The 21,366-nt window shown below is 37.7% G+C and overlaps 1 protein-coding gene and 2 pseudogenes across 4 annotated transcripts; 2 read left to right on the top strand and 1 right to left on the bottom strand.

Annotated features, from left to right (window-relative positions):
• Nucleotides 1-1,407: 1,407 nt before the first annotated feature.
• Nucleotides 1,408-4,278, top strand: LOC119983529 (annotated as a pseudogene).
• Nucleotides 4,279-4,656: 378 nt separating this feature from the next.
• LOC119984459 lies at nucleotides 4,657-12,547 on the top strand (annotated as a pseudogene).
• On the bottom strand, nucleotides 12,270-20,322 carry LOC119984457 (BRASSINOSTEROID INSENSITIVE 1-associated receptor kinase 1-like). Of its 4 annotated transcripts, XM_038828412.1 has the most exons (12): nucleotides 19,964-20,322; nucleotides 19,512-19,644; nucleotides 19,343-19,414; nucleotides 18,191-18,334; nucleotides 17,599-17,670; nucleotides 17,417-17,488; nucleotides 17,247-17,326; nucleotides 15,853-16,005; nucleotides 15,442-15,780; nucleotides 14,650-15,044; nucleotides 13,228-13,585; nucleotides 12,270-12,757 (listed from the first exon to the last, which is right to left on the bottom strand). In XM_038828412.1, exons 1-11 carry the CDS (start codon nucleotides 20,058-20,060, stop codon nucleotides 13,271-13,273), a joined length of 1,872 nt encoding a protein of 623 aa, XP_038684340.1. In that variant the 5' UTR covers nucleotides 20,061-20,322; the 3' UTR covers nucleotides 12,270-12,757; nucleotides 13,228-13,270. The 4 variants fall into 4 exon arrangements, with proteins under 4 accessions (XP_038684340.1, XP_038684339.1, XP_038684342.1 ...); XM_038828411.1 differs by lacking the exon at nucleotides 12,270-12,757 and having other exon boundaries at nucleotides 12,956-13,585; nucleotides 19,964-20,321; XM_038828414.1 differs by lacking the exons at nucleotides 12,270-12,757; nucleotides 15,853-16,005 and having other exon boundaries at nucleotides 12,956-13,585; nucleotides 19,964-20,321.
• Nucleotides 20,323-21,366: the final 1,044 nt, after the last annotated feature.

The raw sequence follows: 21,366 nt of genomic DNA, 5'->3' as shown, positions 1-21,366 counted from the left end.
AAAATTTTAGTGGAAAATTTGTGAGGCTATTTGGAACTCATCACGCATTATTTGATGCAAAATAGATAGTTCTGTTTGCTTGATCAAAATATAATATATTTTTTTAAAAAAATGGTTTGAACCCTAAAAATTATGACCTCGTTTTATAACCTTATTTTAAAACATCATAGGATAATTCATGATATATATACATATATACACACATCATATTGGAAGATATTATATATATGTGTGTGTGTGTGGTTCTGGTTGTGGGGATGAACTTATGTCATGTTTTGCTATTGTGGCATATCTGCATATGTAATGTAGTGGATGAACTGTATCCTTTTATAGTTTCTCTCTCTAAAGGTGAAAAAAAAGAATTATTCATCTAAAATTTAGTGCAAGAATTACGTACTCTCGAGTCTCGAATCGAGGTTTGTACTGGACTTAGATGAAAACATGGGCCTGATATGAATGTCTTGGCCCGACCCGATTAGTTAATAAAGATCCATTTGGCTCACAGGCTGAGCCCATGGGCTTGACATTTTGGACAGAGCCCACATTTGATCCATCCCAAAAAAAGCAGCTTCTACATAAACTTCCCAGGTCTTTGCAACTCACTTTATTTGGGGGAAAAAAACCCCTTCTAATGGAAAATTATTTGCCAAAATAGGAAATTACTTTTATAGATTTTTCTCGTGTGTTTGGTTTGGTGTAAATTTTCGAGTATTTAAATAGTTTTACTTTTTGCATACCCTGATATATTGAAGTCAACTACTTCTTGTCAAACTCTCGTGAGCCAAATTGTATCAACTTGAAAGATCATGATCCATTAGAAGTAATTTGTCATGGCTACACGCTGAATTTTAACCAAACTTTACATTTTCGTCATGTGAAAACTTATGTGAGCTTAGCCCGACGGCCCGAGTTTAGGTCTATATTGAATACCCAAAGTATAAATTTATAACTTATTATGTTGTCAGGTGAGAAACTTATATACTTATTTAGACTCATATCGATGGTTTAAAAGACAAAACAAACTTGTATATTATTCTTCTTGATTATAAAAAAGAGATTAAAGGGTAAATTAAAGTCTGATAGGGTAAATTACACGTACTCTTTTCTTGGTATTGCGAAGTACTAATATTTAAGATATACATTTTTGTATCCATCTAGAAGAGTAAAGCTATAAAGAAAGTTTTTATATATATATATATATATATATATAGAAGGGACAAGACTACAAGTCATGTTTATTTTAATATTATTAGTATTATCATAATTAATATTTAATATACGAGACAAGGACGAAAGAGTAAATTTAAGAATAGATGAGGTCATCGGGTGATCTGGCAACGTACGTATTACTACTACAATTTTCAAATGCTTAAAATTCCACAAAATTAAATGCGTAAACTGATGAAGAACGGACAAAACAGAAACGCTCAAGAATAATTGTGGTTTGTTCACACAGCGCACACAACGACAGCAGCTACCGTCTCTGTAGCAAGGCGAATCAACGACCCAATTGGGTCCTCTCTTCGTCTTCTGAATTTCAAGGTAATTCGTTAATCTTTTGGTAACGGTTGCCCGGTTGGATTCCGGAAGGAATGAAAACTTTTCTACTCATTTTCTTGGTAGACAAGCTAGGTATCAGTTTTGGGCTTCATTTTGTTTCAATTTCAACCCTTTTTTATTTGTATTTTCTGTTGGATTTCGTTTTGATGATGGGGGTTGTGTATTTTTGAGCTGGAATTGCACTCTTGGTTCGGTGCGTAGTATGAAGGTTATTTTCGCTGATTGCGTTATTTTGGAAGATTGGGGCTATTATTTCCATTTTATGTTTGTTCGTTGTTCTGAATTCTTTGTTACTTTGCTGGAAGATTTGGCTTAATTTGGTGAGGTTTTGAAATTTCTGTTTTGCAGCCAAGAATATTGGGTGACTTTTACTGATAAATGAACAAATAGAGAAGATAAAATGTTTCAGATCGAGGAGCTAGAATCTGACACTTTTTTGTAAACCTCCAATCCCAGCTCGTGCGCCCAAAAACAAGTAAACGGCACTGTTTTGCAATGTCTTGTAACTCTTTGACTATATTTGGTGAATAGGTAATGTTTGCTAATGTGTATAGAGGATTTTAGAATTCGTTGCAGCACTGGATCTTTTGATATCGTGGACATGTGATAAGGTTTCGATGTGTGACATACTGTGATCTTGTATTTCCTCATGATTGTCCTTTCAAGATATCCTTGCTCTCGATTCGTGTCTGTGCCAACTTGGGTATAATGCCTGTTTCTATATGCTTCAACAAATAAGTAGGATATCTTTATGAGTACAATAACTGGCTCTGTCTCTCTTATGCTTTCGCACCACTCACAGGCACATGTTTTGCTTGATGCTATGTTCTTTTATTTTTCTTAATAATCGTATGCTCGGGCGATTGCATGTATTTTAAGTTGCCAGTCATATTGTGTTTTTCTTATCGACATGTGATATTGTAGCTAACTCCTTCCGTTTTCTGTGTTGATGCTGTAAGCTCAGATATGAAGTAGCCGTGTGATGGTCTCAGAACAGTGTCTTTATAAAGCCAGATTACCTTTCCTCTTTGGTAAACCAAATTATTCTGATGGGGACCATATTGAGCCACAATAGTTCTAAGACTGGAGTTAGTGACCCCTTTGAGGTTTCACAGGCTGAAAGGTGCAAGAGGCTGAGGCTATCTACAAGTACCTGTGATGAGGACGCAAGATTGATACCTAGCCTTCCTGATGAAATCTCAATACAAATCCTTGCTAGAGTTCCTAGGATTCACTACCTGAATTTTAAGCTGGTATCTCGGGCCTGGAAAGCTGCTATGGTGAGCACTGAACTATTTATTGTGAGAAAAGAACTTGGAACCACAGAAGAGTGGCTCTATGTATTAACAAAGGTCGAAAATGCCAAGCTTATGTGGTATGCTGTGGACCCTTTGTCAAGAAGATGGCAAAGGTTGCCACCTATGCCAAATGTTACTTTTGAAGATGACTCCAGGAGGGGTTTGGCTGGCCTTCGGATGTGGAGTATGGTGGGTTCAAGCATCAAGATTGCAGATGTCATAAGAGGCTGGCTTGGGAAGAAGGATTTATTGGACAGAATGCCATTCTGTGGCTGTGCTATTGGTGCTGTCAATGGCTGCTTGTATGTGGTTGGGGGATTTTCTAGAACATCAGCCATGACATGTGTCTGGCATTACAATCCAATCTCAAATGCCTGGAGTGAAGACAGTTCAATGTCAGTTGGTAGAGCCTATTGTAAGATGAGCATCTTAAACGACAAGCTTTATGTTGTTGGAGGGGTTACCAAGGGTCGTGGTGGATTGACTCCACTTCAATCTGCAGAAGTTTATGATCCTCACACAGATTCATGGAGCCAAATACCATGCATGCCCTTTTCAAAAGCTCAGGTTCTACCTACTGCTTTTTTAGCTGATTTACTCAAGCCCATTGCAACAGGAATGACGTCATACAGGGGAAAATTATTTGTGCCACAAGTTTATATTGCTGGCCCTTCTTTGTAGATGTTGGAGGAGAGATTTATGATCCTGAGATGAATTCATGGGTTGAAATGCCGATTGGCATGGGTGAGGGCTGGCCTGCAAGGCAGGCAGGAACAAAATTAGGTGTCATAGTTGAGGGTGAATTGTATGCATTGGATCCTTCCAGTTCTCTTGATAGTGCTAGAATCAAGGTATATGATTACCAAAATGATTCTTGGAAAGTTGTCGTTGAAGAAGTTCCCATCCGTGACTTTACTGATTCCGAGTCCCCTTATTTACTTGCTAGTTTACTTGGGAAGCTTCATGTGATAACTAAAGATGCAAATCACAACATAGCAATCATGCAGGCAGATGTGCAAAACCGTTCAGCTCCCTCTCTATCAGCTTCATCTTCTTCATTGGATAACCCATTCCATGAACATTCCCTTTCCATGGTTGAATCAGACACAAATACTTGGAAGGTCATTGCCACTAGGAGAAGTGGAACGGCTGAACTGGTTAGCTGTCAGACTCTTGATGTTTGATGTCATTCATGCTGCTTCTGGTCTTGGAGTCAATGATCAATGCTTAAAGGCTGTTTGTTGAGGGTACTATAATGCTGTTCTGCATTTATCTATTTCACAAAACACTGATCTTGGATGTGCGCAAGTTACTTATTGGACGTGAAATTCTCTTGCATCCCAAGTTGTATGTAATGAAATTATATTTTTGGCCTTCTTGGCCATAATCCTTTTCCAGTAAATTGATGTTCTGTTTGATACATCATGATTGGTAAAGTAATCTTCAGTCTGCTGCTGCTTTTGTATTTTGATAGTAAATCAAAATACAAAATCATCTCATTTTATTGCCTTTTTTGCTTTGATGTTTAAAACTGCTGATTGGGCAACTAATGCATGTGTGATGCCCCATTAACTTTGAAGTAGAATGACATTAGTGCCATTTTAGTAGAAAGAATCCGTTGTGTATCACTCAAGTGATCATCATTCCAAATTTCGAATCCCCTGCTTCAGAAAATATGCCAAAAAAGCTTGGCACATTTTTTATTAGTAAGAGAACCGACTTAATTTAATTGAACCTACTTCAGAAAAAGTAAATAGAAAATTTTCAGACCCAAACCACTAGTCAAAATGGTATGAATGCATCTGGATGATCATGGTTCGAAATTTCTTAAACACATTTCAGAACTTCAAGTTTCCTGTAGACTTCTTAATGCCCTAAATCGTCATTTTCGCCTGCGGCGTCTTTTGAACGCCAAAACTCGCTCTGTTTCTTTCCCTTCTCTAGTCGGGAATTCTCGACTATTCGAACAGCAACAATGTCTGTTTTCGCGAGCACCAGTTCTGGTAATCCAAATCCAAACAAGTCGTTTGAGGTACTTCAAACTTTGTTTTCTTATATTTTTGGTTTCGATTTAGCTGCATATGCTGCGTTGATCGACTACTTGATTTTATGCAGGTGTCTCAACCTCCTAACGACTCTGTTTCAAGCCTCAGCTTCAATCCTAAGTCCAATATTCTCGTCGCCACTTCTTGGGATAACCAGGTTCGTTTGTATAAATTCTCTAAGTTCCGTTTGGTCGCTCTGAAAATGTTTCGAAACGAATTAATACACGCGACTCGGACAATTTTTCCCCCCATGTTTTCTCGGCAAACAAACGGCACGGTTTTTGTTGGTGTTCTTATATTCGGTTTTTGCTTTCATTGGTTAAGTTTCTCCTACGGATGATACTATTGACTTATGAATTAAAATGTAACAGGTGCGGTGCTGGGAGATAGTGCACAGTGGATTAAATGTTGGCAGCGTGCCCAAAGCATCAGTTTCGCATGACCAGCCTGTAAGTTCTCGTCAGTCCTTGCACTATTTTGATTAATTATGGACACTGTGTTAGGGATATCACTGGACTTTGGTTTTGTATAATGAAATATTGGAAACAATGGGAATTGAGTTGTTCATCTAAGACAAACATTATTTGATGCGATAGATAGCACTAATCGTTATAGAACAACAATGGCTACTCAATTTTGTTTGGAGATAACACCATAAGCACTGTCTTAATTTCCTTGATGGATGATGTGCTCAGTTACGTGGAATCATGTACTTGGTCTGCCATGTTTGCAGCAGATTTCACTTATTTTTCAAACGTGAGTACCCTCATGATAACCTTCAGCTTGATATTTTGCCAAAGAGAAGAACATAAGCCATCTGTATGAGATCAGTGCCAAGTCATCATTGACTAGTTTTGTTTTACATGGATGGATATAATCTAGGAGGTTGCACATGGTAATTACAAATTTGGGATCTGTGAGGTGGTCCAGAGATATGTTCAAACTTGGCGTGAAGATCTACTTATCAAGTTGGCGCCTCCTTTTCATTTTTGAAGCATATGATAAAATAGCTGAATGAAAAATCTTACATGAGTTACATACGTCCTTTGGAGTTAAGAGTTTGTCTAATTTAAGTATTTAACGTGTATTTGTGTTGTCATTTATATCTTTCTTTTTTTATGAGTGTAATTGTTCCGAGACGTTGAATACTTGTGATGTGTCCCTTTTTTTTTTAATCTCATTAATGCCCCTTTTAGCAATCTCATTTATGAAGTCACCTTCATCTTTTCATATGGATTACATTCCAAAAAAAAAAAATACATGGGTGCTTCTATTGGACAACTTGGGAGTATCCTTGCAGTTTCTACATGCCTTTTTATTATTTCTTCTTTCTTTCTTTCAACCTAAGATAGAGATTGAAGCCACGGCTAGATCTGGAAGCATTTCTGATTTAGTAGGATACATAAGTTTTAAAGTTCGGAAATCTACGAATCATGCTTTTTCCTCTAATCTTCTTGTATCTGATTAAACCGAGTTCTCTTAGTTAATTAGCTACCTTACATATTTACACCGGGTCCTTTGCTCCACTTGGAAAGATGATGGATAAACTGTTTATTAGGGAACATATTTGTTTTGATGTTTGGAAACCCAAGCATTATACTTTTCTTTTCTAATTTTTTCGTATTGTGTTAAACTGAGCTGTTCTCTCATTAAATTATCCGTTAACATGTATTTACTCCAGGTCTTGTGCTCGACTTGGAAGGATGATGGAACAACTGTCTTTTCTGGTGGGTGCGATAAGCAAGTTAAGATGTGGCCTTTGCTATCTGGTGGCCAGCCAATGACAATTGGTATGCATGATGCACCAGTCAAAGAAATTGCTTGGATCCCTGAGATGAACCTCTTGGTCTCCGGAAGCTGGGACAAGACTTTGAAGTAATTCTATCTAGATTACGGTTGCCTTGTTGCTTTTTAGATGCCATTGTCTAATTAATCCTAAAAAGATTGAGATTTGCCGTAGATGCTTGAGAAAGCCATCTCTCACTACATTGTGGTAACAAAAAATGACAATGCAAAAATGTGAATTATTTGCAAAAGGTTCTTATTCATGTTTTATATCCTGAATTGCTGGGAGTAGATGCTAGTCCTACTCCCAACGACTGCGATTTCATGGATCTATTAAAAGCATTATGCCATTATGTGTATCTTTTTCATCTAGGGCCTAATTTGATACACAGGAACATGCTATTCTACCCAGGTTTTAGCCTTCTGCAATATCAGATATTTCATGCACATGCACATTTACATTTAACAGTTTTCTGCTTGCCTGATTTATCATTTGTAATTCTCCCCATGTTTAGGAGAATCTTTGTTACCCATTTTCAGGTACTGGGACACAAGGCAGCCAAACCCTGTGCACACACAACTACTCCCAGAGCGATGCTATGCACTAACAGTCAGATATCCACTAATGGTTGCTGGTACAGCTGATAGAAATGTGGTTGTTTTCAACTTACAGAACCCTCAGGTAAAGTTTTTTGGCCCCTGAGGTCCTGAACTCTTTTTTTTCACTTGTTATTTTCTAATCCATCCGACGATTCGATTGTAAATGTTGAACTGTTAATGTAATACCATTCAAAAAATGTGAGTGTAAGTTGTATGATCCAGAGGCTTTAGGAGTTAACACAATCCTAGGTAGCACCGAGTCGGATGCGGGTGTGATGACACAGGGATTCGTAATTCTCAAAGAATCAGGATGCAGGTGCAGGGGGACTCGGCAAATAAAAATATGTATATATAGATTTTAGTAATATCTTACTCATGGCTTCACCAGAAAACCACCTAGTCGGAATCATACTGGCAGACCTTGGATTATTACATTGCATAATAAGCTGAGCTGCTATTCCATTCCCCCCTTGGGCTTTGAGAATTCACTTTGAAAACGTGGCAGTGCACAGCTTCTCATTACATTATTTTCAGTGCTTATTTAAACATTTTAAAGGATATTTACATGAATTCCTCTCTGTTGGACTTTAAAGCTATCACTATGGCTATCTGTCGGTCCATTTCTTCCTCTCTACTTTATAGCATATGACATGGCTTGTGGTCTTTGTTTTATGCCTTTTTTTTTTGCGGTGAATAACCTTCACAACTAAGTTCATGATTAGGCATTTATGGTTTTCTACAACTTTTTGATGATGGTTCTCCCGTCGTATAGAATCTTTTTTGCATACATAATGTATTTGTTACAACCCAAAATGCATCCTTCAGGCAAAATTTAATTGTATGATCAGAGAACTATCCCTTCTTTATGGTATACCGTATATGAACAAGTGCATTTTTCTTATGTCACAATTTGCTTTATTGCATCTTTTTGGGGGGTATCAAAAGGTGATTTATCCTTGTGCACATATAAAGTATTTAGCTGTTTTTTTATATCTAAAGAGGCTGATGTAGCACCACTTTTTTACTGTAAATTCTAATCATTGCTCAAAAACAACAGACTGAGTTCAAGAGAATCATTTCACCTCTCAAGTATCAGACGAGATGTGTTGCTGCCTTTCCTGATCACAAGGTTTCTTGGTGAGTATTTTCTGTAATTGTTTCTTGCCCTTTTGTGTCTTATTTTAGATTATCTCCCCATTCCTTTCTTTTACCTTTCTCACACAGTTTGGTCAGTATGGGACTTTGGGTACAAAATTTTCAAGCAAAAACATTTCGAGTTGGTTTTCATGGTGTGAGGAGTGTGTGCAATTTAGTTAGGCTTATTAATGTGAATGCTGCCAGAGTGATGTACCAGATGTTCTTGCTGAGAATTAGGTAACTGATGGAATTGTTGTTACCTTTCTGGGGCAAGGGTGCCCTAGGATTTTCTGGAGCAAGGTCTGTCCATGATGTCTGAAACTTTGCTGTAATGTGTCTTCAGTCCAGTACTCACAATAGATAGCTCTTTTTTCGTGTTAATCGTGACTCCATAATGCATAATTAAAACAAGTGTACGCTCGCATAAAAACTTGTGGGGGATTAGGTTTTAGGATGTAGTATTTTTTTTTGTTGTGACCCTATGTCATATGCTCTGCAATGTGTGGAAGACTGAATCTGGGGCCATGAAGCTAATGTATGGCGCTTGCTGTGTGAAAGAGATTAGTTGCTGATCTTAATGCATCTCTTGTCTACTTAATTTATGTTGTTCCTTTCATCTGTTCAAATAATTCTTTCAGTTTTCATTCTCATTTGCCCATGTAATTTCTTTTCTTCTCTTTTTATCTTTTGCTTCCTATACTTCAGTGAATTAAAGCTTTGTTTAATAAATAAGAAATTTGGTGCGCATAAAAAAAACCTCATTTTATTCTTGTTTGTCTCACACCGCATGGTCATGTTTTTTCATTGTTGTAGTGCAAAAATATACTTGTTTTCAGATTATGAAGTCCTCCCCTCTGTTTTAATGATAACTACTCTTTGATTCCTGGATTAAATGATTATATTGTTAATAATGATTTTTACTCTTCTTAGGTTGGTTCAATAGAAGGAAGGGTTGGAGTACATCATTTAGATGATGCGCAACAAACTAAGAACTTCACCTTCAAGTGCCATAGAGAGGGCAATGAGATATACTCAGTGAACTCCTTGAACTTCCATCCTGTAAGAATCTCGTTGTATTGTACTGACATGGTTATTTAAAACTTGAGTTCTGAACAGTAGAAATTTTTTTTTGCCCTTATTGCTAGCGGTTATTTATGAACTGCTGTGTGATCGGTCCTAGTCTTGCCCAATTTTTCATCCATGGGTAGTTCAGTTGTTTGGAGGAAGAATGGCTGAATGGGTGCGAGAAATGTCATGTCATCCTTGTTATTTCCCTAAGTATTACCTGGAAGTTACTTATGGTAATCGTGTCATGTGCAGAAGGCCAAAGGAGTTGAGAATCTTAACTTGAGATTTACCTTACCAATCATGGACCCTTTGGTAACATTTTGAACTGGGTTTATATTCTCTCTCCATTCCTCCTAAGGGTTAATTTTATAATATTCTAGCTAGTTAGACCACTCATAAAGTCAGTTGTTGGGTTCCAAGTTCAAACATTTCATTGAAATCCTCTTGATTTCCGTAAAATGTACAACACTAATTATTTCTGTATTTACAACTTGGATTTAGCTCAGCTACTATTATAGTTATTGTTCGAACAATTATTCACTTTGTGTTGGAATCATTATCACAATTAGTAATAAATTGTTTACACTTTTTCTTGAAATGCACCCTCATTTACTGTCAGCTATACTGGGGAATGTCCAATTATTTTTGAAATCTTGTATGTTTTCACTTTTCAGTTTAATTTATTGGAGATATTGTTCCAAGAGTTGCTATTTCTATTGTCATTGGAAATGTGGCTCATTACCTCAAAAGCTTATTGGCCTTTTTGTTGTTTTAGATTCATCACACATTCGCAACTGCCGGATCTGATGGTGCATTTAATTTTTGGGACAAGGACAGTAAACAGAGACTAAAGGTTTGCTTTAATTTCAATATTTATTATTTTTTAAAGGATTCTAGTTTATTGACTGTTGTAACATAATCTCTCTCTCTCACACACACACACTTGTTCAGTGTATTCTTTTGGTCTGTTGACTAATGCAATGTTTGCTTTTCCACCCCCCCACCCCTCATGGTCACACAAAATAAAGTGAGCTACCTTTGAAAAAATTACACATGGTAGAATCTGATGATCCTTAATGGATGTTGGTCAATTGGGGCTCAATCATTGTACCTCAATAATGTGATTGTATATAGCTCATACGGTTAACATTTACTTAGAAGGTGTCAGTCATACATGCTAGTAATTTGTGGGGACATGTTCATCTCATAATAATAAGCACGACCATTAGGCTGCAAGCCTGGTAGAATAAATCAATCGAGTTGGTCGAGCCATGTATTTGTCTTCACAAAAGATGGTTAGATGGCAAGGGAAGGTATAGTAGGACAAAAAAAAGGACATTAAACATTAAGCAGAGAATGTTTGTTAAGAAAGTTGGTAAAATACTGTTTAGGCTTTTGGGTGCGCTAGTTGAAAAATGCTAGTTCATAGTATTAAAGGGGATAAAAAAAATATGAGGCTGCTATAAATCTCAGAGGTTCAAGTAGTAAAACGGGATTTGATCTCGAATAACTCCATGAAGAATATTTCCTTTGACCAACTAAGGGAAGCTATTACTCATTTAGCTGTCTATCAGGCATGGGAGTTGAGTCATTTGAATAATTTCTTATCCGAGAGGTTATCAACCTATTGAAGGGTCTTTAGCTATCAAATACTCATGTGGTTGTGCATGTTAGTGATACCTACCAAACTTAATTGGGCATTCATATTTTCGATGTTTCTCGTGTTATTCATTTTCGGCTTGTCTTGTTCTCATTTTTTCATTTGGTCCCGTTTGACCATCTAACTGAAGCAGATATATTGCCAGACACGTCTTAACTCAAATCTTTAAGTAACCAGTCACTTTAGTGATTGGAATTTCAATTACATACAGCACACAAAATTCTCTATTAATTGAGATATTTATGAAGCGATGTTATTGGTTGTTTAAACTTGAAAGACTGAAGTGGAGAAAGTTATATGGTGTTAAGATTTAAAAAAGGCTTTACACAATTCGAAAACTGTCACTTGTATCATACTGATAGTTGCATTGATATTTTCAGGCAACGTCCAGGTGCAATCAACCTATCCCTTGCAGTACTTTTAACAATGATGGCTCAATATTCGCATACTCGGTATTCACATTTTCTTCTCTTCATGCATATGCAACCAACGCTGATCCAACATTTCCGCATCATTTAATTGTTGATGCATACCGTTTATCATTGTAATGGAATTTTGTTGAGGCCAAAAAGCGCTCCTGTTGGTTTGATGAGATAACTATAGCACCTGCCATACCGTGGTGCTGCGATTCTACTAATAACTAAAGTTCCTGCATTGTGGTGAATAGTAATTATCGCCAATCAAGTGGGTTAACTTCCTTCAGTATATACTTGTTAATTTCCTGATTGAAAAATATTTCCGCTGCATATTGCACGAGACTGCTCTTTATAATAATTTGCATGCATGGAAATATCAGAGACATTCCTAATACTGAATTTAGTTTCATGAAAGGTAAATAATGCCTTAAAAATTGCGGGTTTGCATTATTTGGTACTAATTGCTTGAATTTTAACTGTCAGGTGTGTTATGACTGGAGTAAAGGTGCTGAAAATCATAATCCTGCAACGTCAAAGACCTACATTTTTCTGCACTTCCCACAGGTACTTTTTCTTTAACTATATTTAGATCAATGAATCAATGATACTATCTGGTTACGAGGTTAATAACTCTGATTGCATCACTGATGCTTTGTGGAATAAAGGAGTCCGAGGTCAAAGGGAAACCGCGAACCGGAGCTACAGGTAGAAAATGAAGATATTGCTGCACAACCATGTAAAGCCCGAAGTAAAACATGGAATTTTGGCTCATTTTTCCAAAGCGGATGTCATCCTCTATTTCAAACGGCGATGGCCACTCAGATGCGGATGTCAATTGTCTATATAATGTATAGATTGTACAGTTCTGTGTTGAAATGCTCGTCTAGTTGACAGGCAAGTGCAGGCTTGGATTATTTTTGTCAGATTCTCAACATACTTGCCAGTTGCCATAATAGTCCTTTAGTTGTTTTAGTCTTATTTTAGAGTCTTGATTTGAAAATCCATTTTCAGTTGAAGCTTTCTGGTAAGCTAAATAGAACCGGCCTGACTACGTCGGATCGGGAAAAAGGACTGAAAAAAGAGGTCTCTCCTCTGTGCCTCTTGGGAGATTCATGGTGTTAGCATCCAATATCTTTATGCTGTTGTCGTCGACCCCACACTTGCATGAATAATCGTCGTATGCATTTCCTAAACAATAGAACACCAACATGCAGGTATAAGACTAGTGTGCTTACGAAGAAAAACCAGTTCATGCTTCTCATTACCACTAGGGTATAGTTTGTACCATAGCAGGGTTTTGGTCCAAAACAATTGACCTTAACTTCTGCATGGAGATAGTGAAATCATTGAATATTTGAAGGTCATATGCCCTTAATCAAGGTCGTGGACCAGAAATATGAACATATTTATTAATTTAATAGCATTCAATAATTCTTGTGATACATAAAAGGACCTTCCTTTCCTGTTAACAAGCACAAGAGGTTTGCAAATGCCAGTGGGCAACCCTCTATAAGAAATGCAGCTATGTATATCAAGTGACTGACTCCAATATGTAATATAAACTACACGTCAACCCATCCCCGACGAGAGAGAGTGACGAAAAAGGAAAACAAATGGAGAAAGAAAAGGACTACGTGCACAGATGTGTAAGAATATACCTAATTGATCTTGAAAAGACGTTCATAAGGTGAAAGGGAAGGATCATCTAGGACCAGACAGTTCATCCGGAGGGATGTTCGATGTGGAATCCACGAGCCAAGGCGCATTTGGGAGGTCGGGATGAGTAAATTCCTCACGAGACATATCCGCTTTCTGCCATTCCTCCCATTTCTCAGCCAAACCATCACCTTCAAGCATTCTTACTACCTCTGACATCTTAGGCCGTTTCATTGGGGAATCTTGCATGCACAGAAGAGCCACCTGGATCAGCTGTTCCACTTCTTCGTCAATGTAATTGCCCTGCATGTCCGCATCAACCAGTATCTCCAATTTCTTATCTTTTAAAAGACCTTTCACCTGAATCCACAAGATAAGCCAGAGAGGAAAGAATAATCAGGAGACCAAAGGTCAAATTTTACAAAACACAATTTAACAAGCCAGTATCCAGATTGCAAGTATTTGTAGAGGGGAACTTTACAAGTTTACCAATTTTTTGGTATGTGAAACAGATTAGTGCTCTAAAAACCAATATGAGCTATTATGAAATAAATACTATAATATGCTCCAACCAAGCTACCCAAATGCGTGCTAATTACTTTCCTTCATTTACTGTCAGCAACCATGAAATTGGTAAACCCAACCCTACCATTATCACAGAAAGCCTTTGAGACCTAAGATAGGACAAGAAGTTCCTTAATTTACACAAAGAAACAATTCTAAGAAAAAGTATTCCAGGAGACATCATTCCCAACATAGCAGGAACGAGAGAACATTTTGTAAACAGGAACGAGACAATGTCAGCCAAAGAAAATCAGAGAACAAGATAGAGTGAGGAACAGTTTAATTGTCATAAGGATCACTAAAACAATTTTTTCCATTGTCCCAAATGTTCCCTCTTTCATTGCCTTTTCTTTTCCTTTTCTCTTTTTGGTTTCTCTGATAATATTTAATAATTCATCATTTTTTGCTGTAATGTATTTAAGCCAACCTTGAACAGTAAGTACTTGAATATATAAAGAACAAGGAATTTAGAAACGTAGGGTAATGAAACGATCAAGCACTTGGCTTTAGGTAAAACTTAGGAGTTAGGCAAACTTTAACACCATAGAAGTCAGAGAATCACATTCCATGCTCTATCGAATACAAAAAGGAGCTAGTTTACTCTCACATGCCATCTAACTCCCAAACGACCAAACTAATGGCACAAGGAAAAAAACAAAAGTAAACTCCCATGCACTAGGCTTCCGCAATGAGTAGGTCGGGGACAGACAGGATGTATGCAGACCTTACCCCACATAATATGTGGAGAGGCTGAAAATAGTATTATTTAAAAAAAAAAGAAAAAGAAAAAAACACTCTACTGTCCTTGTTGGGGTAAAATGTAGAGGTGTAAAAGGGAGAGAGTATATGGATATACATACCCAATCGAGTAGCATTGCATCATTCTCATTTGCCAGCCGTGCAAGATCAAACGCCCTCTTTCCAGTTATCAGTTCAAGAAGCATGACACCATACCCGAAAACATCAGTCTTCTCTGAAGACTTTCCAGTTGAGAGGTACTCTGGGGCAATATGCCCAATTGTGCCACGTACATCAGTTGTAACATGAGTATCTTTGTAGTCCATGAGTTTTGCCAATCCAAAGTCTCCAACAAGGGCTTCAAATTCCTCATCCAGTAGTATATTTGCAGCTTTTACATCACGGTGAATAATCTTGGGGTCACAATGATCATGCAAGTAAGCAAGCCCTCTTGCAGCTCCAAGTGCAATCTGCTTCCGCACTGGCCAAGCAAGTGGGGATTGCGATTCTGGGCGATCTATAATAATGCACTGCGCGAACTAAATTAGTAACTACATCAAATCAAAGTTACAACAAACTTCTCCAGGGGTGGGTCCGATGCAGCCCTACCTCTTAGAGGTGCCACTTTCTCTAATAAAATAATCAAATTTCATAACTATAAAAAGAAAATTCAGAACATGTATTTTCAAATAAGGATTTGTATTGAACTGCATTGAAGAAGAAAATGATTTATTTTCTTTGTACTTGAAATTTCAAAGCATATAAAGCTAAAACCATAAGGGGTTGACCAGTGGCAAGAAATATAAATGCAAAGACAGATTAAGAGAAGACATTGGCGTAAACATGCTTAATTTAGTGAACACATACAACAAACACATCAGCAGAGTTTATATTCTACTTCTAGCAAGCAATACCTCTTAAACACGATGCTACACTTCCATTTGCCATATAGGGATAGACAAGCAATCGTTCCATTGGTGTCATGCAAAAGCCATGGAGACGAAGCAGATTCCGATGCACAGCCACGCTGATCATTTCCACTTCAGTTTGGAACCGCAGCTCCCCACCCTGAGTACACTCTTTCAATCTCTTTACTGCCACTAGAGAACCATCAGCTAATCGTCCTTTATAGACTTTACCAAATCCGCCTATACGCAGAATGTTGTTATTGCTAAAAGCATCAGTTGCAACTTGTAGTTCACGCAGAGAAAACCTTTTGAGCTCTCCTAAATGGACTTCTGGACCCTCTTCAGCTGCAAAGAAATGCAGATTTTAGATTCCATTCAGAAATCATTTGAGGCCTTTTTTTCCCATAAAATACTAACCGGGTACATCAAAAAAATGATCTCGTGGTTTTATCCGCCGCCGGTAAGCAGGTGAAATTGCAGGAGCAGCAAATAGTAGAGCAGCACCGGCGGCAAATAGTAGAGCAGCACCGGCGGCAACTCCCCCCGCAATAGTTGCAGTGGCAATGTTACCTTTTGAGGTGACATTTTATGAATAAAAGGTGCCGAACTTGACTAGTTTGCAAATATATTATTTTATCAGGTGTGTCAATCCAATCGAATTTTCATTTGGTGTCTATTATTCACCAGTAATATTTTCCATTATAAAATTGTTTGCAGCCAAAGATATTTGGAAAGAAATTAACTTGTTTTCCTGATATTTTATAATATTATATGGAATAACTATTCCCTTTTATTGAGTGGCTTTTCTTTTGAAGTCTTTTTTCAACGTTGCACCAAATGCAGAATTTTTGTTCTATTGGTTATCTTCTGTAACATGATAAGTTATAACTCTCACTGCAGAAGTTCAATCCAAAATGAAGACAAAAACACGTCCGGGCCATCTTTATGCAGTTAGAACTTAGCCATTTAATTGATTACAATGGTTTGACCAGGACCATTTTGTTTGGGGCTCTAAGCACAAGCAGGTGAGTCTATCAGTGGAATTATAACATGTACATAAACCTTTACTGAAGGCATCAGTTAATATTCGACTCCACTGCTTACAAATACTCGTTCTTGTCACTATAAAGAACAGAAAATCTCATAGTAAAGACTACAGAGGAAACCAAATTTGAATTTTTGCGTATGTACTGTGATGTTAAGTGGCTGGTCTATAAGACAATATCAAGCATCAACTGCAAAGGCACCCCACCACTGATAGTTGTTTCTTAAACATGTTTACTCATTCAATTGTTTTCTTGCACATATTGGTTATAATTTATGTTAAAAATAGAAAAGAATCATGAAACAAATTTAGGAGAAAAAGCAAAGAAAATTCTGACTGAAATTAAAGGAAAAAATATAGAGATCATGACTGCTCGATAGAAGTGGTCAAGGTATTGGATGGAGTCTCCTAATTCCCAATCCCAATTCTTGTCAATGGAGCTTGTATTGTGACTTCAACCCAAATCATTGAAATTTCATTTCAATAAATGCATGATAGCTACTCTTTACTCCATTATTCAACTAAATTTCCAAGAACTTGACAGAGAATTATACTCATGAAATTTTCATACTTAATATAGCTTATTCTCCTTATCCATTCAAAAGAGAAAAAAATCTCTCTTACATTTTTCTGTCCATAGCAAACCATCCTCATCAATCAAAGCCTTACTCCCAAACAGTTTTATCTGCTCTTCACTAGCTATTTTCAGGATCTAGTTCACAGGTAACAAAAATTTAAACTCTTCAATTTCAAAAGGTATACTAACCGGCAGATGGAGCTGGGGGAGTTGGAACAATCGGAGGAGGGGGAGAAACTGTAATAATGTTAAAATGATTATTTTGAAAACTGCAAAGGAGGAATGCTGCAGTCAGTAATATAAGTTGATAGGTTAGTCCACTAAATGAGCGCAAAAATTATAAATCACTCGAGGAAAACCTGATGGGAGTAAATTGTGAAAATGAGCCATTGACTGGGATATCCCCGGTCAGATTGTTGTTTGAAAGTTCCCTGCATGGCAATATAAGTTAAAGGAAAGATATATACCACACCTGAATGAAACTGTAAATTGAATATCTATTTTGTACTTGGAGTACGAAAGATATCATTCAAACACTTACAGGACTTGCAGCGACTTAACAGTAGTCAACAACAAAGGAATAGTTCCAGTTAAGCTGTTGTTGTTAAGACGCCTGTACTATCAGAGCGAATATTATTTCTTGGGGCAGAAATTAGACCAAAGATATTAAATTCTAGAAACCCATAACTAATGCATAATAATATCAAATGGCCTGAAGGATTTTGCTAAATATTATACTCTTATATAACAGTGTCACATCTCTGATTGCAACTTTGTTGTCTAGACAACTGAATTTACACTCTCTTCAAAGTTATAGCCTGTGAATTCTTCCAAGTAAATAGCCTGTGAATTCTAACTCCTATTATGAAAATAATTAGGGAACAGACACCAGAGTAACATAGTGCAGGCCTGTTAGTGCCAGCTTATCATTACAAAGTAGCAATAAATTGACTAGCTTATAATATTAACCACCATGGGAAGAGACATTTTTCTCTTGTGTTGCTGTAATTACTACTATTTTAGACTCTGGCCGTCAAATATTGTACCAAAAGTATAAGGAAATTATGAGAGATAAAGCATAAACATCATAAGTTCACGGATTAAAAAGCGAGATTAAAAATATGTGTCCATACAGGAAACGAAGTTTCGAAAGTCTGGCCAAGGTCGGTGGAATTGTACCCACTAACTTGTTCGAGTAAAGATCCAAGCTCACCAAGTTTGTCAAATCCCCAAGCTCCACTGGAATTTCTCCACTTATGTTATTGCCATAAAGTTGCCTGTCATAAAAATAGTAAGTATTTCATTGTAAAAGAAATGGAAGCACATTCTACACTCAAAAAAACATAGAAGGTTCCATTATACACATTCAAGTGTGATACGAATGTCCCACATTGCTTAGATAGGTAACTTATGATCTATTGATAAGGAGGGCAAATGTCTTCCTCAATCAACCAACAAGTTTTCTAGATAGTGGCCTATTAGGCTTGTTGGTTGGTTAAGGAATATATGGGCCTGCTGGATGTGTGTATGGGCGCGCACCTGGCCTGGTTCTTAACAATGGTATCAGAGAGGTTCGGTCTCTGCACATGTGGGTGTTTGGATCTTGGACTGAGCCATCATGGAAAGGGCTATTAGTGGATATAGTGGTATAGGTAAGCCCCAACCCAGTGAAAGACCCCCACTGAGTGCAGCCAACTTGGGTGTCGGCTCCGTCCAGGTATGGGATTGGATTGGGTCACCACGGAAAGGGCTACAAGTGGATCTGATGGAACAGATAATGACCCCAGCCCAGTGAAAGACCCTCATTATGGGATTGGATTGGGTCGCCACGGAAAGGGCTACAAGTGGATCTGGTGGCTGGGCGAGCACCTGACCTAGTTCTTAACAAAGTGCATGCAATGCCAGAGAAACATTATGAAGACAGAAACACAAGGCATAAAAATCTAAATTTTTTATTAAAACAAATGAAATGTCCATATTGAATATTTAAATGTTCATTTCATCTGTTCAACCAAACAGGAATGAATCATCAATCCCACTCGGAATGCATCTAGTCAAGGCCGTCAGATTCTCAAAGCTGCTTTTATTGCAAATGAGGTTGTGGATTATCATTTAACGCCGAGCAACAACATCTTCTATGGAAGCTCGACATGGAGAAAGCATTCGATAACCTCAATCAAAATTTGCATGTAAGGAAAACGCAATCCATAAATAGTAACAAGCATTATCCAATCAGAACCACAAAAGACTACAATCCGAAAAGCCTCAGCACATAAAGAACTTACAAGTACTGCAAATTAGGAAGCTGACCAAGCTGCGAAACCAATTGCCCAGATAGAAATGCATTTCCAAGATCACTAAGTGAACAAAGATGGCAACACAATGTTATCATGCTTAAGTAAAACTAAGACTAGACGGCATGATTAGTTCAAAACAGTCACTGAGAAAGCTTACACTCGTGTGACACTATTTTCACTATTGCATGTGACATGAAACCAAGTGCAGGGATTAACAAGGGTAGCATCCCAACTCTGTAGAATGTGTTTAGGATCCTCCAAACTAGTTTTTAATGCATTCAAAGCATCGCCTGCATCACACGACATAACAACCACATAAATCATCAATAACACTGTAGAAAATAACTTGTCCGCATAAGTGTCATGAATGAGGTCAATTAATGGATGGAGATCAACATTAAGCCAAGAATCTCTAATCCAAGTACTACCATTTACAACAGGAAATCATAAAATCAGATATGCCACCATAATTACAAGCTCCACTCATCATAATCCTAAATTGAATCCCCTAACAATAACAGGAAAAACAAAGTCCACAAAACGCTTCTATACCACACTGTCCACGCCAAAAAAATGAGATTGAATCAAAGAAGTGAAAACGGTACACACCTTCAGAATTAGCAGCGACTCTCGAAATAATCAATTGAAATAGCAAAACTGAGCAGACGAAAGTCGAGCCCGAGATAACCGTTACCGCTCGCTCCATCGTTCTCTAAAACACCAATATCTTCTTCATACCATCAAAACGTCAACATTTCAACGCTCCGTCATCGGTTAGAACACCGATTCCCTCTTCACGCTATCAAATTTTGAGCAATTTCAAATGTTGACTCGAAAGGAAATCCAAACCGCTTGTTGCTTCTGAGAAAATGCAGATAAAGATAAAAGGAGACGAATTTTGGGGTTCAATCAAAGCTTCGATTTGGGAGGGCGCAGTCGTCCGAGTACCTGCACCTCCGAGTCTCCACTCTCCAACATGACATGAATATTATATTAGGGAATATACTTCTTTTTAAAAAAAAATAAACAATAAAGTCAAATACAAGGCAAGACTTAACAGGGTCAAAGTCAAACTGTCAAAAGACGCAGAGTGTGGGACCCAACAGAGAAAAACGCACCCGGCGTCAATCACAAGGATTAAAGTCTTGGGCTTCAGAGCAGTGTTATCAGAACCGACCCGTGCCCGTGCATTGACCCGTGAAAAGAATTTTTAAAGGTTCAACCGGTTAGCTTGAAGGATCGAGGGTTGAACCGTATATTTTTTTAATAATTTATTTTATTTATAAATAATTAATAATAGCATAAAAATATGCCCTACAAGAGTACAAGGTAAGGCACAGGTATATTTTATTGCATTAAAAAAAACAGATCATATGCTTCTCCAGTTCTCCTATAGTATGCACACCACCATATCATATCCTCCAATTTCAACTTCCAAGTGCAGTAATACCACTAGTAAAATACCCATACCTGACATCATTAATTGCCCAACACGAGAACAAATCTAGACGGCATTTAGAGTGAAACAAAATAAGAGTTCTAATCGGAAAGTGAGCCAAAGGTTTCACGGCCTCACGGGTTATAGCAGTGTTATAATGGCATAATATAGGTCGTCGTCTAGAAAATCAAAAACGAAAGAGAGTCTACAATTAAAGCACATCAAAAGTGTAGAAGAATGAAGAACTCACCTGGACAGAAACCAACGAAAGCTGATCTCAAAGGATGAGGGAGAGAGAGGGTCTGTGGGAGACGATAAACGGAGGAGATAATGTCAAGAAAGTCAGCCGCGGGTCTTTGGAATTTCACTGGTTGAGCGGCTAACCGTGGGTCTTGGAGGGTCATGACGGGTGAACTGCTGATACGGTCTAACATCGGTACCGGCCCGACATTTCTGGTAAACACTGGTTGAACCGGTCTACCGACTAGCCGGTCCAGTTCTGATAACACTGCTTCAGTGAGAGAAGTTGGCCCACATTTTAATGGACTTGCTCTCACTAGCGGTCCATTAGAGC

The sequence above is a fragment of the Tripterygium wilfordii genome, chromosome 18 (genome assembly GCF_013401445.1).
Source record: "Tripterygium wilfordii isolate XIE 37 chromosome 18, ASM1340144v1, whole genome shotgun sequence".
In the NCBI taxonomy this organism is placed as follows: Eukaryota; Viridiplantae; Streptophyta; class Magnoliopsida; order Celastrales; family Celastraceae; genus Tripterygium; species Tripterygium wilfordii.
The sequence above is the reverse complement of the archived record's forward strand: the minus strand, read 5'-3'. Positions and strand labels throughout refer to the sequence as shown.

What these genes read in the sequence shown, in the direction of transcription:
- LOC119984457 (XM_038828412.1), bottom strand. Translation starts at nt 20,060, where the DNA reads ATGGAGCGAGCGGTAACGGTTATCTCGGGCTCGACTTTCGTCTGCTCA. An exon ending in CTTCCTAATTTGCAGTACTT is followed by an intron (nt 18,335 to 19,342) that starts GTAAGTTCTTTA and finishes TTTTTATGACAG; the next exon opens with GCAACTTTATGGCAATAACA. An exon ending in TCACAATTTACTCCCATCAG is followed by an intron (nt 17,327 to 17,416) that starts GTTTTCCTCGAG and finishes CCTCCTTTGCAG; the next exon opens with TTTTCAAAATAATCATTTTA.